This window comes from Rhea pennata, chromosome 4 (genome assembly GCF_028389875.1).
Source record: "Rhea pennata isolate bPtePen1 chromosome 4, bPtePen1.pri, whole genome shotgun sequence".
Lineage (NCBI taxonomy): Eukaryota > Metazoa > Chordata > Aves > Rheiformes > Rheidae > Rhea > Rhea pennata.
Genome location: NC_084666.1, coordinates 25,019,630 through 25,038,066, shown reverse-complemented (window position 1 = coordinate 25,038,066; position 18,437 = coordinate 25,019,630). Strand labels below are relative to the sequence as shown.

Here is an 18,437-nt window from a genome sequence, read left to right as displayed (position 1 = left end):
TCATAACCTGAGGCAAGACATCAGAGAAGGAAGTTATTAATAGATTGCATAAAATTGTATTCCTTACATTTTTAAGCTTTTAGATCTCCTTTCTGCTGCTGCTCATAGAAGCTCGCTGATCAGACAGCACTGAAAGAAAGTTTTCTTTCACAGAATCTGTCAAAACTTTGTTTCCACAACTTTTTTCCCCAGTGTTTCTGGGAAGCAGAATGACCGGCACAGTACAATCGCCCTCCTGAAACAGCTGGGGCACTGCAAGGAACTGGCTCTGAATCCAGACTTACTCTCTCACAGAGAGCACGTTCCCTTGCAAGCTTTCCAACCTTCCTTTTATTTTTTTTGCCATCACTATTCCAATTGGCAGGTGACTCCACAATCTCATGATTGTTTAAAGCTTTCTGAACTACAATTTAGACAAATTTATAATGCATGTATATCCACTCGTTTGTGACAGCATTTTTCCCTAACTTCAACAGATTTCTTTACATTTCTAGTATTTATTCCACTTCTCAATACATGGTATCAGTTTCCCACACATCACCTTTGTCTTTTTCACGGCCACATTAACCTGGGCTCAAAACTCAAATGTGAGCGATCTAGTAAGCTTTGCTCTACAGGTTTCACTCTTTTTCAATGTCTGAACTGCTCCTTCCACCAGGAGGACTGCCCCTGCACCTCACCACTTAGTTCACAGAGAAGCTATTAGCCTCATAGGATGGAATGACTGGTGGGGAGAGCAGCAGATGTTGTCTACCATAACTTCAGCAAGGCTTTCAATACTGCCTCCCGCAATATCCTCACAGGTAAGCTCAGGAAGTCCAAGCTAGATAAGCAGACAGTGAGATGGACTGAGAATAAGCTGAAAGGTAGAGCTCAGAGGGTTGTGATCAGTCCTGTGAAATCTATTTGGAGGCCAGTAACTAGCAGTGTACTTGAGGAGTCAATACTGAGGCCAATCCTGTTCAACCTATTCATCAGAGGCCTGCATGATGGGACAAAGTGCACCTTCAGCAAATTTGCTGATGATACAAAATTGGAAGTGGCTGATACACTAGGAGGCTGTGCTGCCATTCAGAGAGATCTGGACAAGCTGGAGAGTTGGGCAGGGAGGAAACTCACGAAGTTCAGCAAAAGCAAGCGCAGAGTCCTTCCCCTGGGGAAGAATAAACCCAGGCAATAGAAGAGGGATGAATTTCAATCTATATTTGGTTAACCCAGGCTACAATCTATTCCATTTTCTACTCAGTGTTTTGCTTAAACTTCTCTTCCATGTTTTCTAGAAGACTCTGTACACTGTTGCAGCTGCTTGGATATTTATTTTCACATTCCATTTCAATCAGTACTACACTAGCTGTTCTTCATAACGTATACTTCTTGACTTCATTAGTTTGGTAAGAACAAAAACCCTATCACTAAGGTTATGATTAGTTTTTTTCAAAATATCAGCGATCCTAGCCTTTCCCCATCTGAGATCAGAGAATTATTTTTACTACTACCATTGTGGCTATTTCCATGCGCTCTTTTCCTTCATACCAAATCTAAGGAAAAAATAGCAGGCTACATTACACTGTCCCAGCATTCAATAGGGATTCATTTAATTTGGGGATTATACTTAAACTCTACCTATCCCCCCATATAGAAGCCTTTACTTAGATAGCTGAAGAATCTTTCCATACTATTTTGATAGCCTTCCCACAATGCAACTCATCCTGATTTTACCACTTATTGCGTACTTTTTCCTTCATCCCTATAGTCATGACTAACATTTAACTACACTGAAGTGATTATTCATCCAATTAAATCTGGAATGTTTTTCCAAAATAGTTCCCCTTAATGAGGATCCAGTAGGATAAAATTACCTTTATTTAACATCTCTAAGAGAATAAACTCCCTGGCCTCTTCTGCCAGTCACCTGAGTTGTTTCCGTAGAGGTATGAACATGCAAAGCTCTGTTAAACTCTCCAAGTGTGCCTTTCTGACACCTGTGACCATAGTTGTAGAATTTATGAATCAACTAGTGATCACACAACTCAAGTTCATTTTCTAGAAGCAACTCTCCTACAAAGACTCTTCCACATCAAGTCTAAAATAGTATCAACTGCTACAGATTTGGTAACAGTTTGGTGACTCAATCATTCAGCTAACAAATCCTGAAATATCTGAGTGGAGCCATCAGCAGCAGTCTCCCAAAGACTGGACATTCCATCACCTTCATCACAAGAGCTGCTGACCTCTAATATTTAGGTTAGAGGAGGCAAAGACATGCCCAAATATTTTCCTTGTGCAGAAAATCATCCACCCCTGCAGAAACTTTGAGGAGTAAATTCTGCTAATGGGAAGACTTATCAGTAGTGTCTTCTCTACTTCTATTAAGATCCTTTTAAAGAGCAGCTCCATATCTCGGAATCTTACTCTTCACAAACAAGAAGCACTTCTATGAGCCCTTAACAAGGAGCCTCTCATGAGAGGAAACTGCCTTCTTTCTGCAGTTAATCCACCTTCTTTTTTCCAGAGCCTTCTCCAAATCACTGAAATCTAGTCAGCATCATCCAACAATAATTCAAGTGTTACTCAAACCTCAGAGAGAGAGAGAGAGAGCGCGAGGGGGGGGGGGGGGGGGAAAACAACCCTATAAACTTTATGCATAATAATCACACACACAACGTGGTGACACTTTATGGCAGGGCAGAAATTTTGGAGATAACTACTACTGAAAGCTTAATAGTGCAAAACATTGTCAGGAAGTATTTAGTAAAAGAGATATCAAGTATAGAAGATTCCAGCCCCCCTCAGGCTTCACTGTACAATGCTAAAGACACATTCAAAGACACAAAAAAACATGCATAAAGTGAAGACTAGCAAAGAATAATATCCTTGGAGATGTTTAAAATATTACACTATATTGGTTTAGTCTAGTCAAGATGTGGATATACTAAAGTCTCAGGTAGCCTGGCTCCCAGGTAAACATATTATTCTTTTTGCAAATAGCCTTGCGCAATCAGTCAACTGGAAGTTTTGACCAGGAAACTCAAATCTTTCAGTAAAAGTTTATTCCATTAAATAATTATTTCAATTAATAACTTAGTTAATAGTTCACTTTTATCCTGTTTTACCAGCTCCTCACAGATTTGTGGACAAATATTCCCACTAATTTTGTTCTGTCATATTTGCTAGTTTGTTCTTTTGTTACAGTAGCATTAACTGTCTCAACCCTTCCAAAATATTCAGCTGACATTTCTCCCTCTTCTTCACCAGTACACCAAAAAGGGAGGATCTTAGCTCACCTCTTAGGCTGCTAAGTCAAGCTTACCAGCCTTTCCTTCCTATATCCCTGCATCATATTCCTTGTTTGCAAGACAGCACTCTACCTTCTTAACCCTTTGCTTCTTTCAGAGCAGCTCAGGATGAGCGCACTGCATCTCGTTAGCTCAATCTTTTGCAAAAACTGGAAAACAAAAAACAGGTAGGATGCATCACTTTACCAGGAAGTAAAGCAAAGTGCAGGGCACAAGCTGCAACAAAACAGCAATAAAAACTTTGAGGTTTGTATTAAAATTATGATTTTTTTTTCCAGTTACAAACAATAAAGCGCTACTAGAATGAGATGGGATAGTTCAATACCTCAGAAGTATAGCTTCAGACTCTCTTCCAACTTAAAAACATGGATCAAGTGCACCTCCAGGGCCCTAAAAAAACTGAAGCTTGTGACTGTTAAGAAAATGTCACACAATTGTCACAGTCATGCCTATGAAGTATATGCCCTACACTATCAGCTGATATCAGTAGATCCCGTTTACATTCTCAGAGTTCCTGCTGACCTTCAAAGTACAGAACAATGCTACGCTGGGGCAGGGCCGAGAGAAGACAGGAAGTTAAATCCAACTAAAACACATTAAAAAAAAAAAAAAAAAAAAACAGTTTTCCTCCGCAAGAGAAGGTCAACACAGAGGAATTCATTTTCTTAACAGGCTCTCATTTTTTGACCCTACTATCACTTTCAGTCATGATGGTTATTCACATTCTGATTACATCTTACTGTGTTTCAGACAGATCTTTCAGTTACACCTATTTAAGAAAAAATGAGATTATTTCAGCATATTAATACCAAAGGGGCTTTTTGCTTATTGGCCAATATGTAACTTAGATACATTCAAATATAAGGTGGTACAAATACTGACTTTTTTTCTTTTGTTAACATAGGTAAATATGGAACCTCTAGTATGCAGCTATTATTACAATTTTACTTATTGAATATGTTTCTATAAAATTATCCTTTAACAGAGTGGTTTAACATGAGTTTAAACCCATGCCAACTTTAAAAGTCCATTTTATTACATATGTCTATATAACAGAACAATACTTAGAGGATTCCCCCCTCCCATCAGAAAACAAAACATTTCAGACAAAAAAAAAATAAATTTTTCATTTTGCAAGCATTGTCTTTGGACAAATTTCAAACAGTTTTAACAAAACTTTAGTAAAAAAAATAGGTATTAAAATTAAATCCTAGTAATTCTTTAAAAGAGTCTGCTGTAAAACTATCACTCCACCAAAACATGTAAGAGGTTGCATTTCCATGGCAGCTTAAGTCAGTCTAACAGCTGGCTGCCAAGGTCCTACTTTCCTCCTGTTCCTAGTGGAACTAATACAAAGAAAGAGGAAGAATGGTGCAAATGTTCATTTAACTGTTCATTAAGTGTTAAACTGTTCATTTAACTCTGCAAACATCCAAATTAAAACACTGTTAGTAAGAAAATTCACTTGTTTTCACCCAATCCCCTGATTTGATTCACCACAAACACCACGCAAACGCAAGGGAAGGGGCATAAAAGTAGAAAGTTGAGACCAGAGTGCAGAAGGAATGTGACACTGCTTCTTGGCACTGCCTCAGGACAGCTTAAAAGAATTCTGAAACTTCAGCTCTCGCGTCTGTCTTAACTATTTCTGACAAAGTAGTTAAGTCAGGCAGGGGCGTGCAGAGGTGTAAGTGACACAGCTTTAAGTGCAGTTACACAATCACTGCTTGTTTTCACTCTTCGGAGTAGGATGGTTAAACTGGCAAAGCTGTGGATACAACAACATACTTATACTAGTACAGGAATATAAGGCCCTAACACAGACACTGGCTATGTCTACATTTTACTACACACAGTATTTACAGCGCCTGGGAGTACTAATTGTGGGCAGGACTTGTCGCACTAGAATCTGAATTTCATCCGAGTGCCACTGGTATATTTAATATCAAGAACGGCTGCAATGCAAGGGACTCCTGCTCTAGGTATTACAGTTCAGTAAAACCTGAACAAACGAGCAATATCACAGGAATGTGAAGTGCTTTTTATTTTCTTTTTTAATCTTTTTATGCACAGTTCTGTCTTTAATGCAAAATAACTGAAAAACCCTACAGATAAAATGTTCTTTATTGACTAATTCAAAGTAGAATTCAAATTTATCAATCTATAAACACAAGAAACTGTTACAGGGAGATTCTGTAGTCAATTTTGTAAGTCAACTCTATTTAAGTTGCTGGTGATTCTACATACAAAGAGATGACAGGATTCAGCTGATTTCAAACAGATTACACTAATTCATTCACAGCCCCAGAGCTTGGAGCCCTGTGGAAATAGCTCACAACATTTTTTGTACTAGCTGCCCATATGGATACCCTTACACCAATGCGCAAGGACTCAACCGAACAGCATAAAGGCCTTAAGAGCGTCTAGAAAGGGAGCAAATATAACATAGCTACCCTGATTTACACTTTGTACATGCTACCTTATTTTGCAATAGTCTCCTCAACTTAAACACATCTCAGAATAAGAGAAGGTTAAAAAAGTTTTTGCACAGTTCACTTCCAGCTAAATAGAAAAAGCAATGAAGTATCTACACACGGCTTGAACTACACAACTTAAATAAGCTAAATATGGACTAATCCATTTTGGCTTTTCATAAACCACTGCACAAAAGTATTTCATAATCTAACTGTATGCTAAGCATACAGTTTAAGCTTGGTTTTCTAAAGCAGCAAGACTTATACAATCATGAGTCAGTCCTTTCCAAATAAACTTTCAAACTGACATGCCAACCTAACAAAAAACAACTAAAAATAGGAGAGAAACTAGTTTCCTATGTGTCTTGTGATAACAGAGATAGACAAGACAGTCCCTTTTAATGTCCCAAGAGAAGGATGATACAGAATGTGAGCTCAGCCCTCTTAGGCACAAGGACAGCCAAATGGGAGTTATGACTGTACGCAAATTCTCTGGTGTCAAGCAAAGTGTAAATGCTGAATAAAGCTTCTTCTGTAGTTAGGGATATTCATGACATCTCTCTCCTGTGCAGATGCTTTGATGACTAGTAAGGTACAATCCATAGCCTTAGTACAATTCTGTTAAAATACACTAAAATAACAAATCTGGTCTTCACACAAGTTTCGCTACTTACAGAACCACGTTGTTTAAGTACATAACATTTTATGGAATGCTCATGGCAAGCTGCTTCAAGTGCTCCTGATTCAAACACTACAAGTATTAAAACTAGTAATTTTTTGAGGATATAATCTGAAGGACAAATGCCAGTTAAGTCAGGAGCGCAAAACAGACTATATTTCTATAGTGTCCTATAAAATGTTATTTATCAAAGTTCTTTGGTAATGACAATATTTGCAAAGTCTTTGTCATAATAGACCCAAATTGCTTATTTTCCTTTCCGAATAGCAACAATTTTGCCTAACTTGTCAGAGACAAAGGTATTCTGTGTATTAACTATAAAGTTTAACTAAGAGTCTTCTCTGTTTAAAACTGGTGAAAATTATTAGTGTAAAAAATATGTAGTAACAAACAATAAGCCCCCTAGATTAAGAAAACAAGTTAGAAACTATTTAATAGGTAAATGTAACTTAAGATTTATACAATGTATTTGCACTAGTTTAACAAGTTTAGTACCAATGAAAGCTTTTAGACCTGACTCAAGACTGGACTGTTAACCAGTACTTCTCAGCATGGCTTTTTATACACATCTACTATGATAAAATGTCAGTTTGTTTATACTTTTAGACTGAGTAAAGTAAACTAACCATAGGACTCGTACATCGCTTTGCTAAAAAGCCAAACTCTGCAAACTGTGCAATAAGCACAGAAAAAATGAGTGGGAGACTGGGAAGGTTAAAGGACTGGACTAATTTCTACTAATACTGGACCCACAAAGTGAGACAGTGGATACCATTTCATGGCTGCACTCTAAACCCTAATCCTAAACTGACCACCTCAGTCCTATAACCAGTGACTGACATCTTTCTATTGGCTCTTACGAGATTGCTTTCTTTCCTGAGAAGACCCAAGAAAACCAAATGAATCCGACTGCAATGGAGGTATAAAGTTTTTCCTGCTCTCTGCTTATTACCAAAGTCTTTAGAATTCTGCAAACTGACATGCAGATCTTTCGCTAGAAATCTGGATTCAACTGGATACATATCGACACGAAAAACGTCATTAACTGAACACATGGATAAGTAATAGACCTTGCCTTCCTTGCACAATTATTCCTATTACAGATTCACAGGTCTGGTCAAATGATCACTAACACTCTACATTAAGTATTTTGAATTACAGATTCAAATTAAATACTGAAGTCATTTAAATAACTTTGCTCATAACCTTAGCGCTTATTAATATTTATGTAATACTGATTCTAAAAATGTAATGGTATTATATTCATAAAACTTGAAACACAGCTACATGGTTCAGATAAACAGTATAAAAATGCAAGTCAACCAATGGTTCAGAAAGATCACCTTAGAATGAAGCAATAGTAAGCAATTTTTTTAAACATTAATAAATGCACTTTGCTTTGAGCAAACTACTCCTCAGCTACCAAAAGAAGCAACTATGAATCAACTCCAAAGATGCACAAATCCATTCTGCATTACTTTCCAGTTCAAATTGGAAGACATAATCAAATATGCACTAGACAGAATTCAGAAAATCAAAGGAAAGTAGGAAATAATCTAGAAAGGTACTGAAGTGTCTTTATCTCAGACAGCTCAACATCTCGTCTTGCCTATAATCATAGGCAGGGTTTGAAATGTACAGTAGAAAAATTCTCCTCAGGAACATACAAAAGGCAAAGATATCATAAGCAACTATTTTAAAGTCAAGATCTTTGCAGTTTAGAAAAAAAGCAGCTTAAAGAAGTATTATGGATCTCCTATCTGTTCTACCCTCATGATTTCAAACTGTAAACCAAGATAGCTTTGCTCCAATCACCCATCAGAAAAAGCCAGTCTCTAATTTGAAAATAAACAGAATTTCTTATTGTCTTATAATAGTGAAAACTTCTGAAATAAAAAGAAAAATCCTACTTCAAAATTCTTCAGTTTGTTTACAAGGGGAAAAATTTTAATAAGTAATGCATCAGAGTAGTCTCTGCCTGCAAGCTTTTTTTTTTCCAGCTGAAACCCTTTCATGAACAATAATAATAATAAAAAACATCTTGTACTAGAGTACAGAACCACATAGGACAAGACCCCTGGAGGGCATCTAGTCCTGCTAGACTTCTCCTTAAAGCAGGTCCAATTAGAACAGGTTACTCAAGAACTTGCCTAGTTGGAGTTTTGAATATATCCAGGGATGTAGATTCCACAATCTTTCCATCCAACTTGTTTGTTTGACCACTACTATGGCAATTTTTTTCTCATTGTATCTAGTCTGAATTCCCTGTGTCCCAGCTTGTGTCCCTTGCCTCACTACATGCTCCTCAGAAAAAATCAGGCTCTTCTCCACAGCTTCCCATTATGTGTTTTAGGAAAATAGGAAGATCTCCCTTTAGACTTCTTTTCTTGGCAAATCCAGTTCTCTCAGACTTTCCTCCCACACCATGTGCCCCAGCCCCCTAACCATTCTCATGGTCCTCCACTGGACTCACTCCAGTATGTCAATGTCTTGCCTTACTGGAGAGCCCAAAGCTGGGCACAGTTCTGCAGATGCAGACTCACAATTGCAGAACAGAGGTGCAGAATCACTTCCCTCAAGTGGCCGGCTACAGTCTTACTAATACAACCCAGTACGCAGTTGGTCAACTATGCTCCAAGGGTGCTGCTGAATCACGTTTAACTTGCTGTTCACTTGGACACCCAGTTCTTTTTCTTCTAACCTGCTTTGTCTTTGGTTAGTCCCAGCTTATAAATGCTGCATGGGTTAGTCCATCCCAGATGCAGGACCTGGTACTTGTCTCTGTCAAATCTCATGAGGTTCCTGTCAGCCCATGTCGCCAGCCTGCCAAGGTCCCTCTGCACAATGGCCCAGCCCTCCAGTGTACTGACCACTGCCTCTGCAAACATATGCCTACTTGCTGAGAGCCTGAGCAGAGATTTGTACCAATATAATGACCTCACTTTAAAAGTTCTCATCTTTATGCTTATTTTTAACTAAGTAACTAGACACAGTTTAGCTTTATTCACACAGTCCCACTGCACTCACTAAACGTGTACTGACTTCAACAGGTCCATTTTTAAGAATTATAAGTTAAGTACATGTATTAGCAGAAAATAGTATTCTTTGAAAATTACGTTACTGATATAAGTGTCATAATAGAAGACATCTCATTCTTATATATTGTACCTTCAAGGCAAATGGAAGGAAAAAAAACAACCAGCCTCCCATACGTACACTTCAACAATCCATTTTAATAACACTGAAGCACAATTACAATTTAAAGCTTCCATTTCAGTGAATTCAATGTCTAGTGCTTAAGATTACCCAAATGTAAACAAAATAAGGCAATGAAGTTTTTCTGAGCCTGAAGATTAAACAGTCACAGCTTTTCCAAAAAGCAAGGAAGTTTCACAGATGTCACTTCGCATCTTCTGAGCTGGCAAGAACCACAAGACCACTATACATATAATGACAGAGGCAAAGACCACAGCAACTCTCTAGAGCCCTAAAAGCTGAAGGAAGGATGCAATATGATGGACTCCCACAAGCTATTTTGCTGTTATTTTTCCTTTATCTCACAGAATCACAAAGTTTGGAAGGGACCTCTGGAGATCAGCTAGTCCAACCTCCCTGCTCAGCAGGGTCACCTAGAGCATGGTAGACAGGGCTGCATCCAGGCGGGCCTTGAAGATCTCCAGAGAAGGAGACTAATCTCCTTTTCCTATAAATTAAAACAATACATAAAGACTCCAAAACAATTCCCTTTACCGTTCAGTAGCAAAAGTATGGAAATGAAGTACTTCAAATTTTGCCATCAACCTCCTGGATCCATCTGAATGCTATCGCGGATTCAAGTAACAAATTTTAATTGCTACTTCAGATATCTGCCCATGTAGATATTCATATTTCATAACTGTGGTTGTGTTTAATCTATTCTCAGCTCTATCTGGGTTTAATTTCAATATAGATAAACCCCTCCCTCTCAATATTCAGAGAAAGGGAGCATTTTGTTGCAGAGATACCAACAACTCTCTTCTTGCTAGGAGGATGCTATGTGTCTCACCAGTGGATTACTTTGGGGACAGGACTAGCTAGTGGTTTGGTTATGTATTATTTATTAGCCTCTAGCTTTCAAATAAGCAGAAAACTTTACATTTCTACAGGGTAAATAAATTGATGGCCAATTTATTCTTGTTTCAGTCAATGCTGGCATAATATCGTTTCTTTAAAGCATAACATACTATGCTATATAAAAGTATGAAAACAAGCAATGTGTTAACATGCTCACTGAACTACACTCACTCCTCATTATCAGCCTTTAAGTGACCACAACAGTTTTTAATCCGTTTCTATTCACCATTAACTGCCAGATTCTTCCCCTCATAAGCTAGCTGCTTATAGATGGAGAGAAGGTGAAGATCTGGCTACTTACTGCAATATTCCAGTAACTCTATCCTGAAATAATATTAGCTGTTCTTCACCAAAGCCTGCTCCCACCTCTGAGAGGGAAGAAGAGGAAGAAGAAGAGAAGTAGGGCTACTTCCCTCCACCCGTTTTTTGGTCTCTCCACTACTCTGCAACTTAATGTTGGATTCAAAATGTTTTCCTGCTTTAGAGTTTCACTTAGCCTATGCCATAAAACCAACATGATAGCAAAGTTATGAAATGACAGCACAAGAGACAGGAGTTGAGCAACTGATGCCTTGTCCAGACTAGGATTTAAGGTATGATGTGAGTTAATGTACTACTTACTCATTTTAAAGTTTAAATACAAGCATGGTACAGCAGCTTCAACACATATTTAACTAGTCAAGTTAGTGCCTAGACTAACTCAACAGCTTCAAGTTTCTTAAAGATGCATTACCTCATCTACCTTAGAATTTTTTAACTTTTTTTCAGGACACAAGGCAAATTTGTTTTACTTAAATCCTAGTCCAGAGAGCATTACTGACAAGGAAACTGCTGCTGGTCTCACCTATTTATAGTTCAAATATTTAAGAGATACAAAGTTACAAAGACTTTTATTAAATACTCAATATCTGACTCCTTAGTTAAAGTGTGAGAGCTTATAGCAAAATTGGAAATAATAAAGCAAGCAGAGCAAAAATGCTTCTGCTGCTCAAGTATGAAAGGATTTTAAATGCTTTTTCAAAACCACCCTATTTCAGTCCACAGAGGAATATGAGAAGAACACACAGAGCAAAGTCTGTATGTGCTCCTTTCAAGTGCCAGAAAATGGTATTTTTGCCCATATTGCATCTGCAGAGAAACAAACTGGCGCTGATCTTTATGTTCAGCTGTAATTCAAAGCCTCAAATAAGAATAATCTAAGCACGCATAACGTGAGCTACTTTGCCTTCATAAAACAGACTTAACAAATTTAGCATCATCATTTATGAAAAATATAAATATTTAAGAACAAGGCTTGAGAACGACTTAGTTAAGCAAAACATGTAGAAAAAAAAATCTGTTTTCTTTTTTGATTTGTAGTTTTCAGTTATCCATTCATTCACCATTTCACTCCATGTTTTTATGCTCAGTGGTATGGACACCACAGCTTGACTGACTTTGAAAGTACAAACATCCACAACAAACTTTGCTTGTAACAGAGAATCATAGACAAATGCCTAAATTATGTTTCTAAAATAGAGGAGTTATTATATCCTGTAAGTAGCATTTTTATAGGTTCCACTATGTCAGTATGATGCTTGATAATGTTGCTTGATAATGGCAGGAAAAGATGCCATATTAAACTCTTACGTGCTTTAATTTCATCATTTTAAAGTTTCATAAGAATTCTGGCCTTATAGCTGAAAAATGCTGTGTAGCTCAAAGACTATTTTATAATATTATTTATTTCCAGCATTCTATACTGATCCCCTTCAATGCACAGACTAAACAAAGAGGAAGGGAGAGAAGTGTGCTCTCTGGACCCAACCTTTACAGGAAAAAAAAAAATCAGTATGGATCTCACTACACATTTGCATAGGTTAAGGTTTCTCTTTTTTCCTACATAAAGCATGGGGAAAGGGACTTGAACTCTTTAGACAGTATCTTCAAATACAGACACAAGTTTTGTTTCCATAATATAGAGAGTTATACAGAGTACTAGTTTTGGATTGTCTAATTCTGGCACAAAGATGGCCACCTAGAAATTTGTCTTAGTTTACACATAATTGTGTAGTCACTGTGCAAGAGCTTGGCAAAAACAGCCTGGACTCCAGAAGTGGCTGTAAAACAAGGCCCTTCATTTTTCTAGGGGCTAGTTCAGGCTGCATAGCAACAATGCTGTTAAGACACTTATTTTAAAAACACATTAACTACAGCAATGCTAAATGTGTTTTCCCTAAGGCATTAGTATCCTCAAAAAAGTAATACGCTCTTGATTCTCTTCTGTGAGTGTGTCCAGATTTCTAAAACACTAGCTTTAAGAGTTACACATTCACATTAATATTTCACAAGCATCTAACCTGCAACATCATCCCAAGTAGGACGACAATGACGACACAACTATTAAACCTTATCTGGCTGACGTTCGCCAACTCAGGTACAGACACAGCAAAAATTGTACTGATGGAACCCTTCAAAAGCTGCTACATATTCCCAATAACGGATCAAAACTTCTTTTAACATCCTGCTGAAAGCAGTCTGCTCCTCCCATGCAGCACCACATGTCTCTCAGTAATCTGAACTGCTTCAGAGAGATATTATTTAGAAAGCCAGAAAACTAGAAAATAAGAATTGAATGAGTGCAGTTTTAAAAACATCCACCTTAAGGTGAGTTAACCTACGCTGGAATAAAGGAAGTTCTGGATTAAAGTAACCTAGATAAATACGGATTTACTTGCAGTCTTAAAAAAAATTAAATTAAAAACATACTCTGCAGTCTCCGGCTGGCCAGAGAGGCCAGAGGTTAGGGGGCGGCATGTGCCCATGCACCCCGCAGCTCTGCCTCGCCGACTCCCCCGGCTGCCCGGGGCGGCGCGGGCGGGGGCCGCGGGAGCCCCGCGCGTGGGAGGCCCCACCCCGCGGCGCCCGGCCTGGCTGGCAGCGGGCTCCGCCGCCTCGGCCGCCCGCAGCCCGCCCGGCCCGGCGCCCGGCCCTACCCGCCGCCGCGGCGCTTCCCGCTGCCGGCAGGCCGGGCCCCGCTGCGCGGCGGCGGCTCCCGCTGCCCGCGGGGGGAGGGGCCCCCGCGGCCGCTGGCGGGCCCCGTCTCCCCGGGAGTCGCCATTCCCCTCCCCGAGGCCGAGGGCCGGGCCCACCCCCCGCGCGGGAGGTGGGGCCGAGGGGGGAGCGGGGTCCCGGCGCAGCCCGGCGGGGAGCCCGCACCTTCCCCGCTGCCCGCACACGCACGCACGGGGGAGGGTGGCGGCGGCGCCCGGGGAGGGGACGGGACGGGACGGGAGCGGAGGGGGGAGGCTCTGACCTCCTCGCTCTTCAGCACCTCCTTGAACTCTCGCTTGATCCTCTGCACCGCGATGTTCGCCATCTCCGCAGCGGGCTCCGACCCGCACCCACTCGCCGCTGCCTCCGCGCCGGGCCCAGCGAGCTCCGCCGCCGCTCTCGCTGGATAACTCCCGGCCCCACCAAAATGGCGCCCGCGCCGAGCATGCGCGCTGCGGCACCCGGCTCTGCCGCCGCCGCTGCTCAGGAGGGGCCGCCGTGTGCGCGGCGCGGCGCGGAGCGGAGCGGGCGGTGGGGCTCCGCGGTGGCGGCGGGGGCAGCGGGGCGGGCGGCGGCCGCCGGGGAGAGCGCGGGGGCAGGCGGGCGGGACACGCCAACTGCCGCCTCGCGGCCCCGGGGGGAGGCCGCCGCCGCCGCTCCTGTCACGGGCGGGGCGTGTTTCCTGCGGCGCCGGCCGGCGCCGGGGCAGCGCTGGGGCCGGCGGAGCCCCCGGCCCGCCGCGGCGGCCCAGCGGTGACACGGCCCCGTCCCCCGGGGCGAGGCGGCCCGGCACGCAGCGGGCGGCCCCGGGCGGCGGCGGCGGCGGCCTGCGTGGGGCGGGCCCGAGGCGCGGGGCAGGCGGCGGGTGTCCGTCGGCGAAGGCCTGGCCCGGGGGCTGCTCGCGCCCCTCCTCGGGAAGCGCCTGGGCGCCCATAACCGGGGGACTTTCCGTCCTCCTGCGCCGAGGGGCAGCCCAGCCCCCTTTTTCTCGCTCCCCACCTTCTTTTTCTCTTTTCTTTTCTTTTCTTTTCTTTTCTTTTCTTTTCTTTTCTTTTGGTTTATCTTGGAGCAAACAGCAGTACTCGGCATCTCCCCTGCCCTAGGGCTGCTGCCTCCTCACATGGGCCAGAGGGGTTCAGGGCCGGCAGGCCCGGGAGCCCTGACCCTGGGGAGGCCGCACGAGTAGCTGCTGGCTTGTGCGGCTCCTGCTGCAAGGGTTTGGAGGGAGAGTAAGAGGCGAACGTGTCAGGGCTATCTAATGGACTGTTGTATTTCATTGCAGGGATCTATGACCATCCCTGCTTGTCTGAGGAGGGCAAAATATGGTATGGAGTGAGAGAGTGTAGATAGATTTTCGGAAGGGGGTGAGAGATTGCATTTACAACTTGTTCATTTGGGAACTGGAAGCTTTCCAGGATGTAAAGGTTTATAGAAACATTTTACAGTACCTCCTTTAATCATACAGCGTAGGTCTGTGTACAGCATAGACGTTTATCCCAACAGGAAGCATTTCTGCTTTTTTAGAACCTGATTGCAGTGGCTTATAGTTGGGACTTGTCTCCTTGTGGTATGGCTGTCATTTGCAAATACTGTTCATTTATCTCCAGTAGTATTTTGACTATTACATAAACATTGAAGAGAGAATCATAGAATCGTAGAATGGTAAGGTTGGAAGGGACCTCTGGAGATCATCTAGTCCAACCCTCAGCATAGCCCGTAAGGAAAGTATAGGGCCAACTATTTACAGATGCATATAGTTCTTTTTTCCATGGGTTTGCTCTTTCCCCATGATTTCACTGGGAAATCATTGGGATTCCATCACTGGGAGTCCATTCTCCTGGAATGATGTTGTGCCATGTACATCTTGTTTTTGACACCACCCGTAATGTATTTTTTCAGTTTTTATCACTGTTCCAAAAAGAAACATTTTTGCATTAGGTCTGATTTCTTTTTAATGACTTCGAATGTGATCTTGGGCCTTCAGCTTCAGAATAATTTAGACAGCTAAGTCCTACTGATGTGCCTAAGTTCTGTCGAGGAGGTAGGCCATAGCTTTGCTGTGCCTTAGGTTGCCACCTGTAACTTAAGGGTAATAATTCTTCTATGCCTCACAAAGCTCATAAATTAAAGTTAGGTTTATGGTGTGCTCAGCTCCTGTTGAGTACTATAGACAAAAATTATAAATGCAGTACATAAAATCCTCTAGTTAAATGCCTTATGTCTTTTCATACAGCCCACAGCAGTAAGAAGCTGAGCTTCTAAATATTCAGAGCTTGCTCTGAATGGAGTAGAAAACGTGACCTTTATCAAGTGTCAGAATTCTTCGTGTTGCTGTGAGTATGCTTGTATGTTATAGGTAGTAGACATCCAGTAATAGCCACAGTAAAGTAAAGGGCAGTGATTTTGCCTGGTTTGTATCTAGGTTTATTTCCATGTGCTCATTTGGATTACAAATGTCAGAGTCTGTTACTGCAAAAAGCAAATCAAATTAATATGAATTGCTGTATCTCTTTTCTTTACTCTGCTCTTCTCATTTCCTTTATCCTTATAAAGGCATCTTTCATTTACCTCATGACTGTTTCATATTCATCATATACTGTCTCCAAACCCCCATTTTAGATGTCCTTTTTCAGTTCATTTTCTCTTTGATAAAATAAAGAGAATGTAGAAAAGGAGGGTAGAACAGAGTTGTGGTGAGTCCTACCAGCATTAGAACACTGCATGTAATCAGTACCTTATGTAATCAATGTGCTGGGGCTATCATAGTATAGCTCTTACAATATTTTATAGTTTACTATTCTACAGAAAACTCTACATGTTTTTAAGCCAAAACAGGACCACAGATTAGCAGTTTCAAAATACTATTTCTTTTTTGTGAGATGAGAAAAATGCTTATAAAGAAAAATGCTGAAAAGAAAAATGAGAACGTATTCAACCTCTTCTTGCAATTTCAGTAACTTCACGTCTGACTTCATAATATATTATAGTGTGCTGATAATACTATTCTGTGTACAACCAACGAATTAAGTTTTTCTTAGTCTTTTACCCTTAGAGAAATGCATATGCAAAATATATAACATTTTTGAACATAGTCAGTTCTTCTTTTGTATTATGAAATTCTATAGTATGTCTTATTTCAAGAGCTAGTTCTTCCATTAATCGCTTCATCAATTTAGCTTTACAGCAAGCAGTTCTTTCAATAGCAACTTTCCAAAACCGTCCAGAAATTGATTTAAACTTTTCATGTTGGTCTTGATCATAATAGACTGGAAGACACAATTCCAGGTATCCACACTTTGTTTAGTATGTTTGGCATATTGTTTTGAAATATTTGTGGAACTGGGTGCAGGAAAGATGGTGAACTAGTGGGGGTTGTGACTACATAAAATTATTTCACAAGGAAAATTTGTAGGATCAGTGCCTGTAAACTAAGATCAATGATCTTAAGGCATCAGCCGAGGCTCTCAGTGCAAAAGGGCTGACAATATTCACCATCAGTACTATTATAAGTTATTACTGTAAGTTAAACATCCTAAACAATATTGTTTCCTGTGTTATGTGGTTCAGCCCTACAGCCTGTCCATAAGAATCAATTTTCCCACTCATTTTCATGGAAAAGTGGATGTTGCATGGGGACTCGCTGTATATACAGTAGCGAGTCACTGTGTGCATGGTTCATCTGACTGAGATTACGGGTGCTCCAACCCCAGCACACTGCCAGAGAGGCTCCAAAATGCTTTTGACAGCACTAGGTAAAATTAAATTTCTGATCTTCAAATTATTATTCCTAGTGATCTCTTTCTCATTTCCACACTTTCCTATTTTTTATTCTGATTATACCAATAGGATATTTTTCTATTCAGATTACTCAGAATTTGGAATCATTTTGTTCCCTGTGATTTAAAAGAGGAAAGTTGAATTTCTGAAACTAACTTTATAGCATGCAACATTCTGTTCTTTCTTTTACTGTGTCTTCTTGTATTCTTTGTATCTTGCATAACTAGACTTCTTCCTCTGCTCATCTTGGCCTCTTTAGAAAAATCAGAAATGTCAGGTTTGATCTTCTCTCATTTTTGCTGGAGGACTTCTTATCAGACAGGAGAGCCGTCTCAGGAGATTTGTATAGTAATTTCAAACACTTTAGAAGCAAACGTTGAATCTGTAACATATTTGTTGTTATTGTTTTTTTTATCTTCATGAGCCATCTATAGAAGGATTAACTTTACAGGCAGTATTAGTATGGTATGATGATTAGTATGATAGATGGTATTCACTTTTCATTTAAAAGATAATGTGCTTATTTATAATATGCTTTATTAAAAAAAGAGAAACGAGAAGCCCAAAATATTCATAAAACTAAGGTGTTCTTAAATTTAACCCTTATTTCCCACTTACTTTACACACTACATTTCTTTTTTTGTCATCCCAACTTTTTAACAGAGACGTACATGCCAGAAATAGTCTTATTTAGACTACGAAAATAAATTTATCCTGTGCGATTATTGTCTGTCATATTGCGTTCCTGTTGTGGCAGCTTCTGAAAGACACAAAAATAACTAACTGGTTGTGCAAGTTGACCAAGTTTTAAGTTTTCATCTGAACTTTCTTGTTCCTGCCATACGTGTTCATGTCCGGTTTTGTGGACAGGTGTAACAGTGCCCTCTCCTGGATGAAACAGGGCAGATTTGCTTGCTCCTGTGAGATAGATCCCTCTGTTGGGGAGCAATCTGCCTTGCAAGAGCTCACGACATTGCTACTGTGTTGTCAAGTCTTTCGTGTGGAGGAACTTGAAATTTTCGAGTCCTGCCGTCAGAAATGCTTAGAACAGAAGAGTAGAAATTG

At 40.7% G+C, this 18,437-nt stretch overlaps 1 protein-coding gene across 1 annotated transcript in view; it reads right to left on the bottom strand.

The window, feature by feature from the left end:
* Positions 1–14,097, bottom strand: part of UBE2K (ubiquitin conjugating enzyme E2 K) — a 38,033-nt gene extending 23,936 nt beyond the window's left edge. The window contains exon 1 of the mRNA XM_062574602.1: positions 13,858–14,097. Within this exon, the coding sequence (XP_062430586.1) occupies positions 13,858–13,920 (63 nt within the window). The 5' untranslated portion in view covers positions 13,921–14,097. The remainder of the gene's footprint in view (positions 1–13,857) is intronic.
* Between the last annotated feature and the right edge of the window lie 4,340 nt (positions 14,098–18,437).